Source organism: Hyaloscypha bicolor (genome assembly GCF_002865645.1).
Source record: "Hyaloscypha bicolor E unplaced genomic scaffold K444scaffold_15, whole genome shotgun sequence".
Taxonomy (NCBI): Eukaryota; Fungi; Ascomycota; class Leotiomycetes; order Helotiales; family Hyaloscyphaceae; genus Hyaloscypha; species Hyaloscypha bicolor.
In genome coordinates this window covers 848,664-863,931 of record NW_020194517.1, presented here as the reverse complement: position 1 = coordinate 863,931, position 15,268 = coordinate 848,664, and the positions used below count along the sequence as shown (strand labels likewise).

The following is a 15,268-nucleotide window of genomic DNA, read 5'->3' as shown; positions in this document are numbered from 1 at the left end:
CGTCTCGATCTCGGAGGAACATGGTTTGACGGTGGATGATGCACGAAGATGATGAGGCAATATGAGAAACGAAGACAGGACCGCCGTATGTAGATGCCAGACATGCAGCAGAATTCATCATACATGAAAAGCACCCACTCTAGCAAGATGACGTCCGACGAAAGTGTGTAAACTATCGACTTCTAACATTTTTGCTGCTGAAATGCACACGCACGTCATCTTCAATTAACTCTCGATTTGCTCTCGAAGCTCTTCCAAGTGCGATGCTGCAGGAAGACTTTACCTGTTTTTGGCGCTCTTTCATGAACGATGCGTCAATGGTTGGTTGCCCTTCCCGGACATTTAGAGAAGGATTGTTTAGATTGGAAGTTACACCGTCCCGTCCCTAAGTAAGGTTACGCAGTGGGTTTCTGCACTTCTCAAATGCAAATGCAAGTGCAGGGCGGGAGAAATGGGTACAGGATCGTCATGGTTTCGACCAGGTAGGTACCGTAGGGTTCTCCGCAAAGTGGGAGAGACATGGAATTATAAATAACGGCCATGGCTTGCCTCTTGCATTGATTTAAGACAAACTGTCTCGGGCATCCGTTTTTCCTACGCATTCTTCAAGTTCGAGATGATTTTTGCCAGACTGGCGACAGTGGTGGGAGCGGTGGCTGGTGTAGCGACTGTAGTGGCGCAAAGCGCGTTTGTCAATCAGACGACGTGTAATGGGAAACAGTATACTTATCAGGAACTGGTTGATTATGGCGCCATTTCTGGGGATGCGAGTGATGAGTTTGGGGATACGATTGGTGGGATTGGGTCTTCGCTTGCCATTGATCGATCGATCCCAGTGGGTGAAGCTGTTAAATGGAAGCAATACTGGAGTTCTTTGGGCACTGCCGGATCGAGGCTGGTAAGTTTGGCTACTTCTGGAGTGAATTGGTCTGACGAAAGGAACATGGAAGGGACGTTGAACTTCCAGCCAAGAATCTACAAGCTCGATATCCTCTTCACTCCAGAACCGAGTGCCACAGTCGCTAATCAGTCTGGAAACAACCTTTTCTTCACTTACAAAGAGACTGTCCGCTTCTTTGGTCTTGATGGAACACCTTGTACCGGTTTGGGCGCGGATCCAATGGGTCATCTCAGCTTCGCTAGTTTCCCAGACCTATCTGTAGCAACTTACACTGGAGATAGCTTTGGCAACGTAGGTCCTGGAGGCCGCAGGGTTCCTGTTGATGCTAAAGGATTGGCCCTCAATCCTGATGGTTCTTTCTGGGTAAGCGATGAGCATGGCCCGTATATCTACAGTTACGTTCTCCTGTTTCTGATTTGAAGGTTGGGAGCTGACCTTGCTCACAGGTTCAGTGCTGCCGGCTTACTGATTGCAGCGATTCGACCTGTTGATGCCATGATTCCTATGCGCAATGGAACGGAGTCTTTCTCTGCCGATTCTCCCCCTTTCTACGATAATAAGGGTGCCGGCGATGATGTATTTCCAGCGAATAACCCCACCGGACGTGACAACAACCATGGCTTTGAGGGCTTGACAGTCACCGGAGGTGGCAACGCCCTGTATGTTCTCATGCAAGCCGCACTCAACCAAGAAGGGGGCACCAACAAGCAGACTGAGTGGCAGACCCGTCTCGTCGAGTACGATATCACCGTCCCAAGCGCACCCCAGTATGCGAGAGAATTTGTCGTGCCTCTCCCTCTGTACAACGATCCTACAGCGAAGGCATCCAAGAATCCCAAAGTAGCAGCGCAGCCGGAGATATTCCATATCCAAGATGGCCAGTTCTTCGTTCTGGCCAGAGACTCTGGTGCTGGACACGGCCAGTCATCTCCGCTCTCAGTGTACCGCCACATTGATGTCTTCGATATTGCTTCTGCAACTGACATCAAGGGATCTGTTTGACTGTGCCAACTGCTCCATTGCCACTGATGCGGGTGTATTAAATTCTGCCATCACCCTAGCAACATTTTACTCATTCACCGACCCCGATGTCAACTGCGAGTTGACATCGAAGTCGATGATGATGATGATGATGAGTGGAGTGGTGCGTCTTCAGTATGTCTGATAACGACTTTATCACCCAGGATGGGTATCTCGAGGGCGGTGCTTTCAAGTACTCCGATGATAGCGGGTTTACTCTTGATAACCAAGCCTTGGTTTTCAAGATTCATCTCCCTGACCACTCGAGGCCTTTCGATAGAGATTCGTAGGTTTGGAGGCCAAGACTTCGAAGCAAAAGTATTGTAGATCTAGGGAAGTGTGTCGAAATGTAATAGTAATTCTGTAAAACGGTATGAAGTGCTCGAGCTTCTGCGACTTGTGAGCAGCACGTCACTCTATTTCCATCAAGGGATACACAAATGAGACGTTACGTTGGCACCCTTGAACCTCAGAGCAACCAGCATACTTCCTGAATACGAAAAAAAAACTAAAAAACCAATGTGCTCCTGATCACTCAGAAGCCTCACCCTCGTCCTTGAAGGATTCTGCCCGGAGACACCGACATGTAAAGACCAGGGCTGATTGCAGGTGACAAAATGCGAAGGCTCGCTTCCCCGCAAATGCTAGGCCAGCGCTGATTGTGTATGCGATCTCATCGAGTAAGGAAACCTTATCGTGTATCACAACCTTTGCGAGGTGTGGAAGCGGCTGCATGCCGAGCCAATTACAGGTGAGGCGTGCCACAGACCGCAGCCACTCCGGCCGTGGAAGACGCCGGGGGCACCAACGGCAGCCGGTCGAGCAAGCGCTGATCACGCGCTGATAGGCGGCCGAGGAGATTTTGATAGGGATTTGCAAGGCCTGGCTGTGGCTCCCTGTTTCCCCTGTGGCCTTGCGAACCCGCCGCGGGCTGCCGTGCTTCTTCTCGGTCGGCCTCTGCTTCATTTTCGCGCGCCCGTCTCGTCATCGCACCAGCCGGCAGTCCCCCACGCTTTGCCACCTCCCTGCATGGATTGGCAGCAAGGACGCACGCGACTGGCCTCACACTGGCAAGCCTGCTGCCATTTTCGCCGCTAGAATACCTTCGAGAACTCTTGACCTGCACCCGTCAGCTGGATAGCTGCTGTATCAGAGCTTCAACGCGGGAATGAAAATCCAGCTTTGAGCGATAAGCGGTGCCAGGACCCAGAGTCTTGGTGGCCAGTTAGACGTATACCTCCGAAGCCAAGGAACGGCTTTTGGACTCTGCATGTTAGAACCTTAACGTTTCTAAGCCCTCTGGTTGAAGATCTTGGGCTGCAGCGCAAAGAGGTCTATATATTGGATCCGATGCCCTCCCTTCAACATGGAAGACCAGACTCAGAGAGCTCCTCTTCCTCACCGACACCGAGAAGACGACACCACGGCCACGGTGCTTCGAAGAGCTTCGCAGACGCAGAGAACTCGCCATTACTTCCCAGCCCATCAACTCCTGTTGAACGTCATAGCTCTGATTCGTTGGAGGGAGTGTTCGAGGCTGCCGATTTCCGCATAAGAAGAGACGCGCACCCACTTGCATACCGTTCCCCCTCATATCATTCATCCGACGAATCCTATTTCTTCGAGTTCATCATGGAGAAAGTCAAGTCGACGAAACTCGCCCACTTCGTGGACAGACTCGCAGTTGATTCGGAACCCGGTTTGACGAATGCTCAGTTGATGCTGAACAACCATGACTTGAAGCCTGTGGAACCTGAACGCCGTCAATGGGGTCCGTGGAATTTTGTGGGATTCTGGTATGTGTGACTTTCTACTTCTGACCTCATGTTGAGACTAAATGACGGATGAGATCTTGCCCTGACCTTCAAACTTACTTCGACAAAGCTAACTCTTTGCAGGGTATCTGATAGTTTTAATATCAACACTTGGATGATTTCCTCGACCGCAATTGTTTCCCAAGGACTGTCGTGGTGGCAATCATGGATCTGCGTCTGGCTGGGATATGCTATTGCGGCTTGCTTCGTGTGTATGACTGGACGAATTGGAGCAACATACCACATCTCATTCCCCGTTGTGTCCCGTTCCAGCTTCGGAATTTGGGGTGCTCTTTGGCCTGTCTTCAACAGAGCGGCCATGGCTTGTATCTGGTATGGAGTCCAAGCCTGGATCGGAGGAGAGTGCGTCAAGCTCATGATCGAGGCCATCTGGCCATCGTTCACCAACCTCCATAATGGCATTCCCAACTCCGGAACAAACACGAGAGACTTCGTCTCTTTCTTCATCTTCTGGCTCTGCTCACTCCCCGCGATCTGGTTCCCAGTCCACAAGATTCGACACTTGTTCACAGTTAAGGCTTTTGTTGTCCCCACGGCGGGGATCTCATTCTTTATCTGGGCCATCGTCAGAGCTCACGGCATCGGACCTATTGTGCACCAACCAGCCAGTGCTCATGGCTCCAAATTGGCGTGGGGCATGGTGTCCGGTATTATGAGCGCTATCGCCAACTTCGCCACCCTCATCGTTAATGACCCCGATTTTGCTCGGTTCGCTCGCAAGCCCAAGGATGCCCTCTGGTCGCAACTTATCACTATCCCTGCTGGATTCGCATTTACCTCATTCATTGGTATTATCGTGTCCTCCTCCTCTACTGTTATCTTTCACAAGGACCCAATCTGGAACCCCCTTGAGCTTCTTCAATCATTCCTCGATGAAGGAACGCACAGCAACCGTGCCGGTGTCTTCTTCATTGCTTTCGCATTTGCCCTCGCTCAACTCGGGACCAATATCGCTGCCAATAGTGTCTCTGCAGGAACTGATATGACTGCACTCCTCCCACGATATCTTAACATCCGCCGTGGAGGCTATATCTGCGCTCTTGTTGGGCTTGTCATGTGCCCATGGAATTTGCTCTCAAGCGCTAACAATTTCACCACCTACCTCTCTGCCTACAGTGTCTTTCTGTCTTCCATTGCCGGAGTCATCATCTCCGACTACTACGTCGTCCGTCGCGGATACCTGCAAATCAAAGACCTCTACTCCGCCAAGAAGAACTCACCATACTACTTTTGGTTCGGATTCCACTGGCGAGGCTACACTGCGTATATCGCCGGAATCCTCATCAACATTGTTGGTTTCGTTGGGGCGATTGGCAAGCCTGTCCCAGCTGGCGCCAATTACATTTACCGCCTGAACTTCTTCTGTGGGTTCATTGTTGCAGGGACGACTTACTGGGCTCTGTGCAAATTCTTCCCAGTTCCGGCCACCAGTGACGTGTGGATGGAAGTCGGTGATCAGATTGAGGATCCGAGCATGGCTTATGGCGAGACGAGCAGCGAGTATGATGAGGAGAGAAATGCTGGTGGTGTTTTTAAGGGCGGAGAGGTTACCGAGACCGGGAAGATGGATCTTGAGCACTAGACAGGTGGTGTTTTTGGATTGGGTGCGATTATGAAGTTATGATTCCCATTAGAGCTAGTGTTGATTTTTGATTTGTGTATTTGGCCGTTATTTTCATAGACTTTTGTTATGATACCACTCGCTGAGTCGATTTTATGAAAGACAGTATCTTTATCGATCACTTTTGCAGCCTTTAAACTATCATCGCGATTTGCGCATAGAACTCTGAATCAATGCAGTGAATTAATATGGCATTTCTGATAAAAGAGTAGTTGCACTGCAAATACAGTGCAATTGAATGCTCAAATCAAGCAGTTGGTTCGTAGTTTTGTACCCCTCAAGACTCACTTACAGACTGCATGGCTCCTTCCGGAGCACTTCAATTGAGATTTTGAACCACTGAGTTGGGTTGCCTAGTCACGAGGCAAACCGCACTGCATTTTTAGTGCCCTCGAATGCTGCTTCCGCAAAGCCTAGTGGGCTCGGCGTTGCGGCGATTCCACGGCAAAGATTGCTCGGCAATGTCAAGTTCGGGACGAAATGCCCCTATTTCACCCCCTCGCTTACGCTGACAAGGTGAGATGAAGATTTTTGCTCGCTCGCAAAGAAGAAAAGGAAAGAAAAAGGGGGGGGAGAAGGTCCCAAGAAAAGCGACACGGAAGCGAACTGGCACCTCCAAACTCATTTAGTATAAAAAGAGGGTAGAGCAGAAAGGAGAAGCAAAAGAAATCCCTCGGGAACCCGGAAACCTTGGCTTGCGCCCAGTTTTTTTGCTGTGGCAGAGCATACCTCGTTTGTACCCGCGTCGCTCGTTAAGGACGCTATCCCAGCCTGTCGGGCTTCCCAGTGTTTCTAACCTAACCACGCGGGCTAGAGTACCGAGGCCTCTAATTGTTGCAGCGCAGTTCCCTGTTTTGGTTCAGGTATTGAGTTAAGCGCCCGGTACCGCTGAACGGGGCAGTACCGCGAGAAGGTAAAACACCCCCCCTTTTATTGTGAAGCCGGTTTTGATGCGAGAGATTGGCCCCGGTTCGGCTCAAGCTTCACTTGTCAGACGAGGATCAGGAGCTTCCTCTTCAACAATTGCTATTCTACCGATACGGCTTTCCTGCTGAAGCCGAATACAATCTACCACATCATATTGTCACGCAATCGCGGTCTGGCTGGCTGGCCAACTAACCCCTCACTTTTCAAATTACTCTCGGAATGGCGAAGAATGGTCTATGAGATTTTGTGCATTTCACCTACCAGCTTTTAGAATCCATGGTCGTGAAAGAGTTGTGTAGAAGAAGTAGAAAAAAAAGGGACTATATTAAAATATGCATTCCTTAACGAAAGACATTTTTGAAAGCGTTGAACTATTTGACAAGCAGAATTTAAAGCGGAATTGGCAACAAATGAAACGACCAGCGTTTCGTTCACGCCGCCAAATTCCTCCAAGAGAGAGAGAGTCTGAAACACCTTGAAAACTGAAAGTGATTGTTGGGGGGGAATATATCTATATCAAGTAACATCTCTTGGTGTAACCTTGACCAACAGCTCGGGTTTCTCCCACAGGATGAAATTACGCATATGCTCCCACGCGCGCTCATTATCATCCGCCAAGTCATAGTCGAACAAGAACACGCTCTTTGCAATCAGAATCCTCATCTCCATCAGCGCCATACTATCAATTTCGTCAGTCAGCCAACCACTTTAATTTCAAGATTCCAGGCTTGGGGCAAATTGGGGAGGGCCGCTCGTACTTCTGTCCAAGGCAAGCTCCAGGTCCTAGAAGGAATGGGCAGCTCGCGGAGAGATTGTCGGTGCTCTCCGGATCTAGCCAACGCTCAGGGACGAAGGAATCAGGGTATTTGAAGTATTTGGCATTACGCGCTGCGCAGTAGCCGTGGACGCTGACCACTGTCTGAGGTAGGCAAAGTCAGCTCTACCACTCCCTATACACACTTACCTTATGGGGAAGGAAGCCACGTAAACTTACTCCTTCAGGAATCAAGACTTCATCCACAGTCTCGCCGCCTTTGGGCACAACCCGTGGCGTCCCAAAGGGCATTGGTGGCACGAGCCTCAATATCTCGTTGATGACAGCCGTCAAATATGGAAACGTCGCACTCTGACTAGTGATCTCGCTCGACGAATTGTATCGCGACCTAATCTCTTGCTTCAACTTCTCATACACGCGCGGTGTCCTGCACAGCCAGTATGTTAACACGCTCAGAGTTGTCGCAGTCGTTTCGCTCCCTGCAATAATTAGGGTATTGCTATACGAAGTCATGTGCCAATCATTGAGACCCATCTGGTCCCTCAGTTCGAATATATAAGAGCAGAAGTCCTTCCTCTCCCCTTCTCCTCTATCTATTCGAGCCTGGATCTTTGCTTGGGACTTCTCGATATGATTAAGCGCCGCTTTTCTGACCGATGGTGGGCTGAGAACCCAAACCATCTTTTCCAGCAAAGGAGACACGTGGCCAAGGGCACAAGACCAGGAAACAAAGATCACCATGTTCAGGATTGTCGCGACCCATTCGTTGGTTTTCCTTGCTTCGACCGAGCCGAATGATTCCCCGAAACAAAGTTCTCCGAGGACTTGAATCAAAGTTAGAAACATTCTTGCAATCTGGCCACTATCCTTTACGTACCATCGAATGTAACCCAATTGTACCATTGTTTGAGGTCTAAGGGCCCTTTGCGGGACTCCTCGGCCATGGATGCCATCAATATGTTGACATACCTCAGAATAATATCTTCCTGCTCAAGGAGATTTTTGGGAGAAAATGCATGAGACTGAAAAGTCAGCTGATTGGTTTCATTTGCGTGCACCCGTGAGAAACAAGGACGTACCAGCAGTTTCTTTGCTTGGTTATGCTCCTCAACATTGGTAGTGCTGACGAGATGGGGAGCTCGAAGCCTGGGATTTCGGATTAGCCCTCCCTTCTTGGCAGGGTCGAATTGTTCTAGAGCCACTACTCTACTTACGTATCGTCTGTGACGAGAAATCTGGGGTCCTTGGTGAAGACATTACCTGACTTGCGCTGCATGTAGATATCTTTCCAGGAATTCGCAGAGGAATATGATAGTTCGCCTGGAGCGACGCGGACCACCTCACCTAGATCATTCGTTAGCCAGAAAGGCTATGTGGTTAAAAAGAGAAGTATGGTTGGTGCTGGTACGTACCGTACTTCTCATGAAGATCTCTCATTGTCAAATAACCTGATCCACTGACGATGGTATAGGCGAAGAAAAACTACGGGGTGCCATTTCTGTCAGATATTTTATCCCCCCCCCGTGATTTATTACCCGTTCTTGAGAGCTTACTTCTGATATACCAGCATACCACGGACCCGGGAATTTGGATAAGGGGTGAAAGTACAAATTGTAGACTGTATGGCTAACGAGGGAAATGATTACCTTCGTTTTTTTGTTAGTTTCATCTGAAAATCTTCCATTGTTGGTTACTCACAGCTATGAAGAAGAAAAGTCCAAGCGATCGCCATCCAAAAGACACTGGAAGCTGGGCGAGGAAGGTAAGGAGACCCATGATTGCCTGCTAAAACGTGCATAGAACGCATCAGAATCCGAAGTACAGTAGACGACGATCTGGGTATAAATCAGCTAAGTTAGCCTTGTGAGCCCGTTGCCCGATGGGGCCGAGTTGATGGAGGTGTTGGCAGTCCGGTTATCGCTGTGCTGCTGCATGTCGACGGTTTCGGTCAGGCAGTGGTCAGTCGGCGCTTACGAGTCAAGGGACCTTCCCGAGACTGCGGACTCGGCAAAGCAGCTGCTCTCATGATATGTTGTTGCTGGATTGGGCAACCCGCTCTCCTTTCGATCTCGATCTCAACTTCTTTGTTCGCTACAACACCCTAAGTATAGGCCGGACCCCACAGTCGAGGCTTCCCTATTTTGACTTCGTGCTCAAATTCGGGATATCTGTAGCATTTGTAATTAGTGTGGTTCTCCTTTCTGCCTAATTAAAACTTACTCCTCAATAAATGCTGCGCCAACGGTCCAGTTATCAAGGTTTCGAAGATGCGTTAGAAACACAGGATTGATTGTGTATTCAGAGGGAGATATTTTGATTAGAGTATCTTCAGGTTGATAAGGCCAATTAATTGACAATGTTTCGTTGGCTGCGTTTGTCAATGCTTGGTATTTGTCATGATATGTTGCGTTTCGACACAACCTATCGCGCGACTTTGGCCTGGAGACTTTAAGTAATTGTACGAAGGCTAAAAGTATATTACCGAGTACGTACCATGGGTACATGTCTACCCAGGTGGGATGAGCAGTGACAACTTGAGTTGCTGTAGGTCTCATCCAGTCAGGCATGTCGTAGTAGTCTTCTTCACTGCCTGTAATCATCCACTATCACAATCAGCAAGGCCGCAACGCGGAACTTGAACACAAAGAACTCGACTTACTCGTAGCAAAGTACACATATTCCACATGATAGCAATCTATGTCGAATTAGAATGACCAAGATAACTGAGAGGAGATTCACCTGTTCAGGAAGGCTGTCCATTGTAAAAACGTAGATCACCTTCTGTTAAGGTTAGCGACTCAATCACCTCCTACTGCCAAAGGATACTGAACTCACCGACACAATTTCCGCCGCTAAAGGATACATCATAGAATACTGCTGCGGGTTCAAAAGAGCTGAGATGTGAGGAAAGCTGGGATTGGCAAATTCCAGAGTGGTTCCCCCGTTTTGATGAAGTGGTTTCAGATTCGCCATAAGATCAAGAACGATGTGGTCATATTTGCAAGTTGCCGGGTAATGAATTGGCCTAGCTTTCCAGACCGGCATTGACAATGGTTGCTGCTCAAGATCTTGATATAAATAGAAGAGACTGGGATCAATTATGGTCTGGCTGGCAGGTTCTGTAATGATAATTGTCAGCCAATAAATAGTTCCACTTCTCGGTAGGTTGGGATTACCTGTGCTGATCTGTCCTGCAATAACTATCGAGTCTGCAAATTGCGAGCCCATTTCCAGGTACTGTGACATGCGGCTCTGCTGTCGCACTACAACGTCCATAACGGCGGCTGTGCCTTCGGGAAAGCATTTAGGGTCTTCCACGATGGGGTGTGGAGGGCCCACTGCGGAAGCCGACCGGATTGTTCCTGGGGGTGCCAATTGGTTTTTCTCCTGAAGGGAAGCACTCTCCAGCCTGACCAGATGCAATTCTTCGGTCAGCATTTCCACCCTTCTTTCCAGCTCTGCAATTGTTTGCTTGACGCGCGCCCTGGTATGCCTCTGACTCTCACGATCTTGGGCGCGCTTGCGCTGTAACTGCTCGGGCGTCAGAAGCGACACTGATCGAGGCGCTTGCTTCGGTTTGGAGGACGAGTTGCCATTCCCACTCCCCGAAGAGTCTGGAGAATTCTCTGAAGAGCGACTGCCTGCGGGACTTGACATGTTGAGTTTCAGAACTTCGGGATTTCGGGATTTCACGTGGGGTCAGGGGAACGATGGGATGTCTCATAGCCCACTCGCGTCAGATAGAAGACGGATTGGACTGCAGTCTGTAGGAGGGACGGTGACGGTGACGGGGACGGGTTTGTACGGCGGGCTCACAAGCTGGTTCTCTATTTTATGTCGGCTGGCCTGCAGCTGCGCTCCACGGAGCCTCGCCTCACCGTCTCCCGAAGTCTGCGGCCGTGCGGATCGGCGATGAATACCGAGACGGGGGCGGGGCGCTGAGTGCTCAGTGCTCAGTGCTCAGTGTTCACTGTTCACTGTTTACTGTATTGTTCACTGTTCACTGTTCAGTGCTCGGAGGACATGGGGCGGGGACGACGGAAAGGAGGGGAAAGGAGGAGAAAGCAGAAAGAAACAAGGGGTGGAGAGAGCCAATAGGATGTCCCGTGCGCGCACTGCCAATGATAAGTACTGTACGGAGTTTGCCAGAGCTGGGAGTGCTGTGCGCGGCGTGCGCCAGTCACCAATTGGAATGCTCCCATTGTGTGGGGGCGGGGGTAGGCACGGCTCGGCCCCGCCCCCTGGCGTGCACTTTCCCGCTCCGCGCTCCCGCGCCCCTGCACGCCCGCAGCAGCCTTGCACCTTGCTGACCTTGGCTTGACACCTTCAATGAAGCGAGGCTGCTTACTCGCTAACCCGCTGCAGACGAAACACGGCACTGCACTTCTTGTTTTTGTTTTTGGGCATGCGGAGCCCACTTCTCGCTCCCCGTTCTCCCTTGTCGTGGTGTGCCGCGTCCCAGCTCCATGGTTTTGCTACTGGCCTTCTTTCCGCCCTTCCAGAACGCCAGAACGCCGACCTTGTGACCTTGTGCAACAGATTGATGGAGGAGTGGTGGTGGATTGAGGAGGAGCTGTGCCTCGAGAGATAAGGATAGCCGTAAGACATGTGGATATAGAGAGTACCCTGTCCGTGAAGAAGGGACGGAGGAGACGTACGAGCGAGACGTTGTCTAGCTTGCAAGACCCAGATGGAAGGAATGGAGAAGGGCAAGCACAATCCACCACGAGTCAGGCCGCACAAAAATGCTTAATTTTATCTCTATCCCGTCTGCAGGCTGCAGCTTCCCCAGCTCCCCCAGCTCCCTCAAGCTCCCCCTGCTTCCCACGAAATCCACTCGAGGTGGGCTAGTGCTGCCGCCAGACCTCCAGTACCCCGGAACCCAGAACCCAAGAACCGGTTGCCCGTTTTGGGTCGGATGCATGCCTTCCATCCAGCTTTCAGATGGATCGATCGATCATATTATTTGCAGCGCTCTCGGCCGGGCAACGACCAGCCTTGTCTCGCTCGCCGCGGGCTGCACGGCTGATACGACGCTGCGGGTAACTTACATAAATATGCTGTCGATCGGCACTCGGGACATGAGCTCCCTCCAGCTCTATGTTGATGTTGGACGAGGCTCCTCGCGGGAAACTCTACTCTTCTGCTCTAACTCCACCAAAGTTTCGAGCCGCGAGATTTCCATCTCCATCTCCATCCCCAACGTACCGCATTGGTCCTGGTCCTCATCGACATGGCACATTCAACCAGCGACGGCGAACATGCCGTGACCCCCACAGAGCATGAGAAAGAAGGTCACTCCCCCATGGTCCAGCAGGTCGGAGCTGAAGCTGCTTTCGACATCGATGCCCACGATTTACCCAAAGGCTACTTCCGCAGCCCTTCCTTCCTAGGAACAATGCTGGCGGTTGGCCTTGCTTTCACTGGAGTAAGTACGCCCCCTCTCTAGAATACAACAAACGGGGCTAAATTTGCATACAGGGCGGTGGCACATTTTCTCTCGTTGCACCTCTCCTTGGTGTCATCAACGACGATATTGGTCCCGATCCCAATTACCTCTGGATTGCGCTAGTCTACACGCTCACGCTCTCAATTGGACAAGTTCTCGTCGGGCGTCTGTCCGATCTCTTTGGACGCCGATGGTTCTTTATATTGGGATCTGCTCTCGCTCTTATTGGCTGTATTGTTAGTGCACTTGCGACAACAGTTCCTATCTTGATCGGCGGGTCCGTTTTGGTCGGATTCGCAGCGGCTCCTCAACTCTCGTACACGTTTGTGGTCGGAGAAATTATACCTTTCAAGCATCGATTCATTAGCCAGGTATATTTGTATCTTTGGGTGACAGCTGTAGTAGGATTCGGGCCCGCAATTGCGTACGCCTTTGTGCAACATACAAAACATACATGGCGCTCCTGTTATTACCTAATGATTGGCATCAATGCCGCATCTACGCTATGCTGGTTTTTCTGGTAAGCCCCAAAACCGCTCTGTTCAATTTAACTTCTAAGGGATAATAGCTACTTCCCTCCTACGTTTGATGATAAGTACAAACACAAGAAGACCAAGCGACAAGTTTTCATAGACTTCGACTTTATTGGCCTGATACTCTTAGTGGGTGGTCTTTTGGTCTTCCTTATGGGTATATCTTGGGGAGGATCTTATTACCCATGGAAGTCTGCGCACGTTATTGCAACTATTGTAGTTGGATTTCTTGCTCTAGTCGCCTTCGTTCTTTACGAGGCTTTTATGCCTCTTAATGAACCGCTCGTCCCTATGCACCTCTTTAAAAACGTCCCATGGGTGGCAACTATGATGGTGGTTTCTCTTGGGGCCAGTGTCTATTACGCCTTTGCTATCGTCTGGCCAACAATGGTATTCTCGCTCTATACGAGCGATTTGACGTATGGAAGCTTGCTTTGTTGCGTCACTGGATGTGGCATAAACGCTGGCCAGCTACTTGGTGGTAGTCTTTGTCGATACCTTGGCAAACAACGAAGGCAAATAGTGCTGGGAGCAATAAGTATGGGAATATTCCTTGGAGGCAAGCCTTCCGTATTTCCCTTGCAAGCAGAGATGTCCATCTAACGGACCTTTTCCAGCCTGTGCATGCGCAACTCCATTCAACCAAAAGACCGTTATTGCGTGTCTCTTCCTCGGAACCGTATCTGTGGGCTTTATGGATTCCATTGGCCTTACTATTACCGGCATCGCGATCAAAGACCAGTCCGAGATTGGGACTGCCGTTGGGGTCGCGGGCTCAATGCGTACTGCTGTGTCGACGGTCGCACAAGTCATCTACACCGTGATTCTCACCAATCGCTTACAACAGACGATCCCCCACGAAGTCCCACCGAAACTCATCGCGGCAGGCCTACCCGCCTCATCTGTCCCGTCATTCCTGGCAGCAGTCGCTGTCGGAACCCCCGCTGCGTTCGCCAAAGTTGACGGACTGACTGCTTCCATCGAGGCAACTGGAATCGCGGCCTACAAGCTTGCAAGCTCCCATGCCTACCAGACTGTTTTCTATTCAACGATCGCTTTCAGCGGTATTTGCGTCTTGTGTGCTCTCCTTACTCCTAATGTCGATGATCGCATGACGGACAAGGTGATCGTAACGCTCCATCGTCACCACGATGAGGAAATTGGCGAGAAGTAAACCTTTCCTATATAATAGTCATAATTAGGCAACGAAAGATCGGAACTCTCGGGAAAGGTGAGATCAGAGAACATGACAAGGGTAGTTGATGGGTAAGGAAGAAGAGTTTCTCGCGCTTTCGTGCTTTCCGGCAGCACCCGGAATAAGAGCAATTTCACTCCAATTCAAAAGAATGGGATCCAGGAGGCTTTCAATATCCATTGTATTTTGGAGTGGTTGATATCTCGCAACGCCTAGGAGTCAAAATCTGTCCGTTTGTATTCCCCAAGGCTAAGACCCAAACCCTGTCCGGTCTCCTGCTGTATGATTTGTGCCATGAACTCCATCGAACCATATCTCCATTTCAATGCGTAGGGTATCTTGCAATTCATCTTGATTCATTGCCCAAGGTAGCTTCTGCTTTTGTTTATGGGAGTGGCTACCAGTTCCCACAAAGCTTCCAACTACCTTACTTCACCCACCGTCTTTGTATTCCCACACTCTTTTATTACCTCGAGCATATGGGCCCGTTCACGCTCAATCTGCCTGGATGGCAATTCCATTTCATCGAATTTATCTTCCATCTTGGGCAGTTCACCTCCACAACCTTCTCTTGACGCCCTCACGTGTCCTCCCACAGCATCATCAAAATCAACTATTCCATTGACGTTATCTTGAACCCCATCTGTCTCTCCTCCAGCAAACAGCTCGTGGACCAGTTCCTTCGCTGCCAACCTATCCCTCACCACTGTCTATATTTCCGGCCATTAGCTCTGATGACTCTGATGACTCGACAAGTTCTGAAGAATCTACAGGCATTGAAGAGTCCCCAGGGCCGGACACCAATAAGCAAACAGCATCTATTTACTTTATCAAGGACCGCTCGTCCACCTAGAAAACAAGGCGGAAATACAAGGGTGCAGGGATATGGATGGAGAAGAGATGGATCCCAAATGGGCCATAGAAGTGGTAGATGGGAAGTTGTACCTGGAGCAGTGCCAATCTCTCGCCGAGGAGTATAACCACTTTCTCAGCGAATCAAGAAAACTAAGGA

General features: G+C 50.1%; 5 protein-coding genes across 5 annotated transcripts; 3 read left to right on the top strand and 2 right to left on the bottom strand.

Moving 5' to 3' along the window:
- Positions 1 to 616: 616 nt before the first annotated feature.
- K444DRAFT_640014 (uncharacterized protein) lies at positions 617 to 1,903 on the top strand (the record flags this gene model as incomplete). Its single annotated transcript, XM_024884448.1, has 4 exons — positions 617 to 839; positions 871 to 898; positions 940 to 1,284; positions 1,348 to 1,903. 4 exons carry the CDS (start codon positions 617 to 619, stop codon positions 1,901 to 1,903), a joined length of 1,152 nt encoding a protein of 383 aa, XP_024742939.1.
- A 998-nt stretch (positions 1,904 to 2,901) lies between these two features.
- On the top strand, positions 2,902 to 5,570 carry K444DRAFT_552518 (uncharacterized protein). The gene is made up of 2 exons (XM_024876584.1): positions 2,902 to 3,717; positions 3,820 to 5,570. Exons 1-2 carry the CDS (start codon positions 3,272 to 3,274, stop codon positions 5,336 to 5,338), a joined length of 1,965 nt encoding a protein of 654 aa, XP_024742938.1. The 5' UTR covers positions 2,902 to 3,271; the 3' UTR covers positions 5,339 to 5,570.
- Positions 5,571 to 6,820: 1,250 nt separating this feature from the next.
- Positions 6,821 to 8,719, bottom strand: K444DRAFT_518109 (benzoate 4-monooxygenase cytochrome P450; the record flags this gene model as incomplete). The annotated part of the gene is made up of 7 exons (XM_024873834.1): positions 6,821 to 6,983; positions 7,063 to 7,223; positions 7,299 to 7,903; positions 7,957 to 8,167; positions 8,308 to 8,423; positions 8,492 to 8,561; positions 8,633 to 8,719. Coding segments are annotated over 7 exons (1,413 nt in total), but the record flags the coding sequence as incomplete, so codon positions are not given.
- On the bottom strand, positions 8,688 to 10,904 carry K444DRAFT_160985 (uncharacterized protein). The gene is made up of 8 exons (XM_024870664.1): positions 10,256 to 10,904; positions 9,915 to 10,198; positions 9,819 to 9,860; positions 9,739 to 9,774; positions 9,573 to 9,682; positions 9,300 to 9,518; positions 8,778 to 9,247; positions 8,688 to 8,725 (listed from the first exon to the last, which is right to left on the bottom strand). The coding sequence occupies exons 1-7, from the start codon at positions 10,734 to 10,736 to the stop codon at positions 9,181 to 9,183; spliced, it is 1,239 nt and encodes a 412-aa protein (XP_024742936.1). The 5' UTR covers positions 10,737 to 10,904; the 3' UTR covers positions 8,688 to 8,725; positions 8,778 to 9,180.
- Positions 10,905 to 12,000: 1,096 nt separating this feature from the next.
- On the top strand, positions 12,001 to 14,439 carry K444DRAFT_160936 (MFS general substrate transporter). Its single transcript, XM_024870663.1, has 4 exons — positions 12,001 to 12,507; positions 12,561 to 13,048; positions 13,097 to 13,620; positions 13,679 to 14,439. The coding sequence occupies exons 1-4, from the start codon at positions 12,313 to 12,315 to the stop codon at positions 14,233 to 14,235; spliced, it is 1,764 nt and encodes a 587-aa protein (XP_024742935.1). The 5' UTR covers positions 12,001 to 12,312; the 3' UTR covers positions 14,236 to 14,439.
- Positions 14,440 to 15,268: the final 829 nt, after the last annotated feature.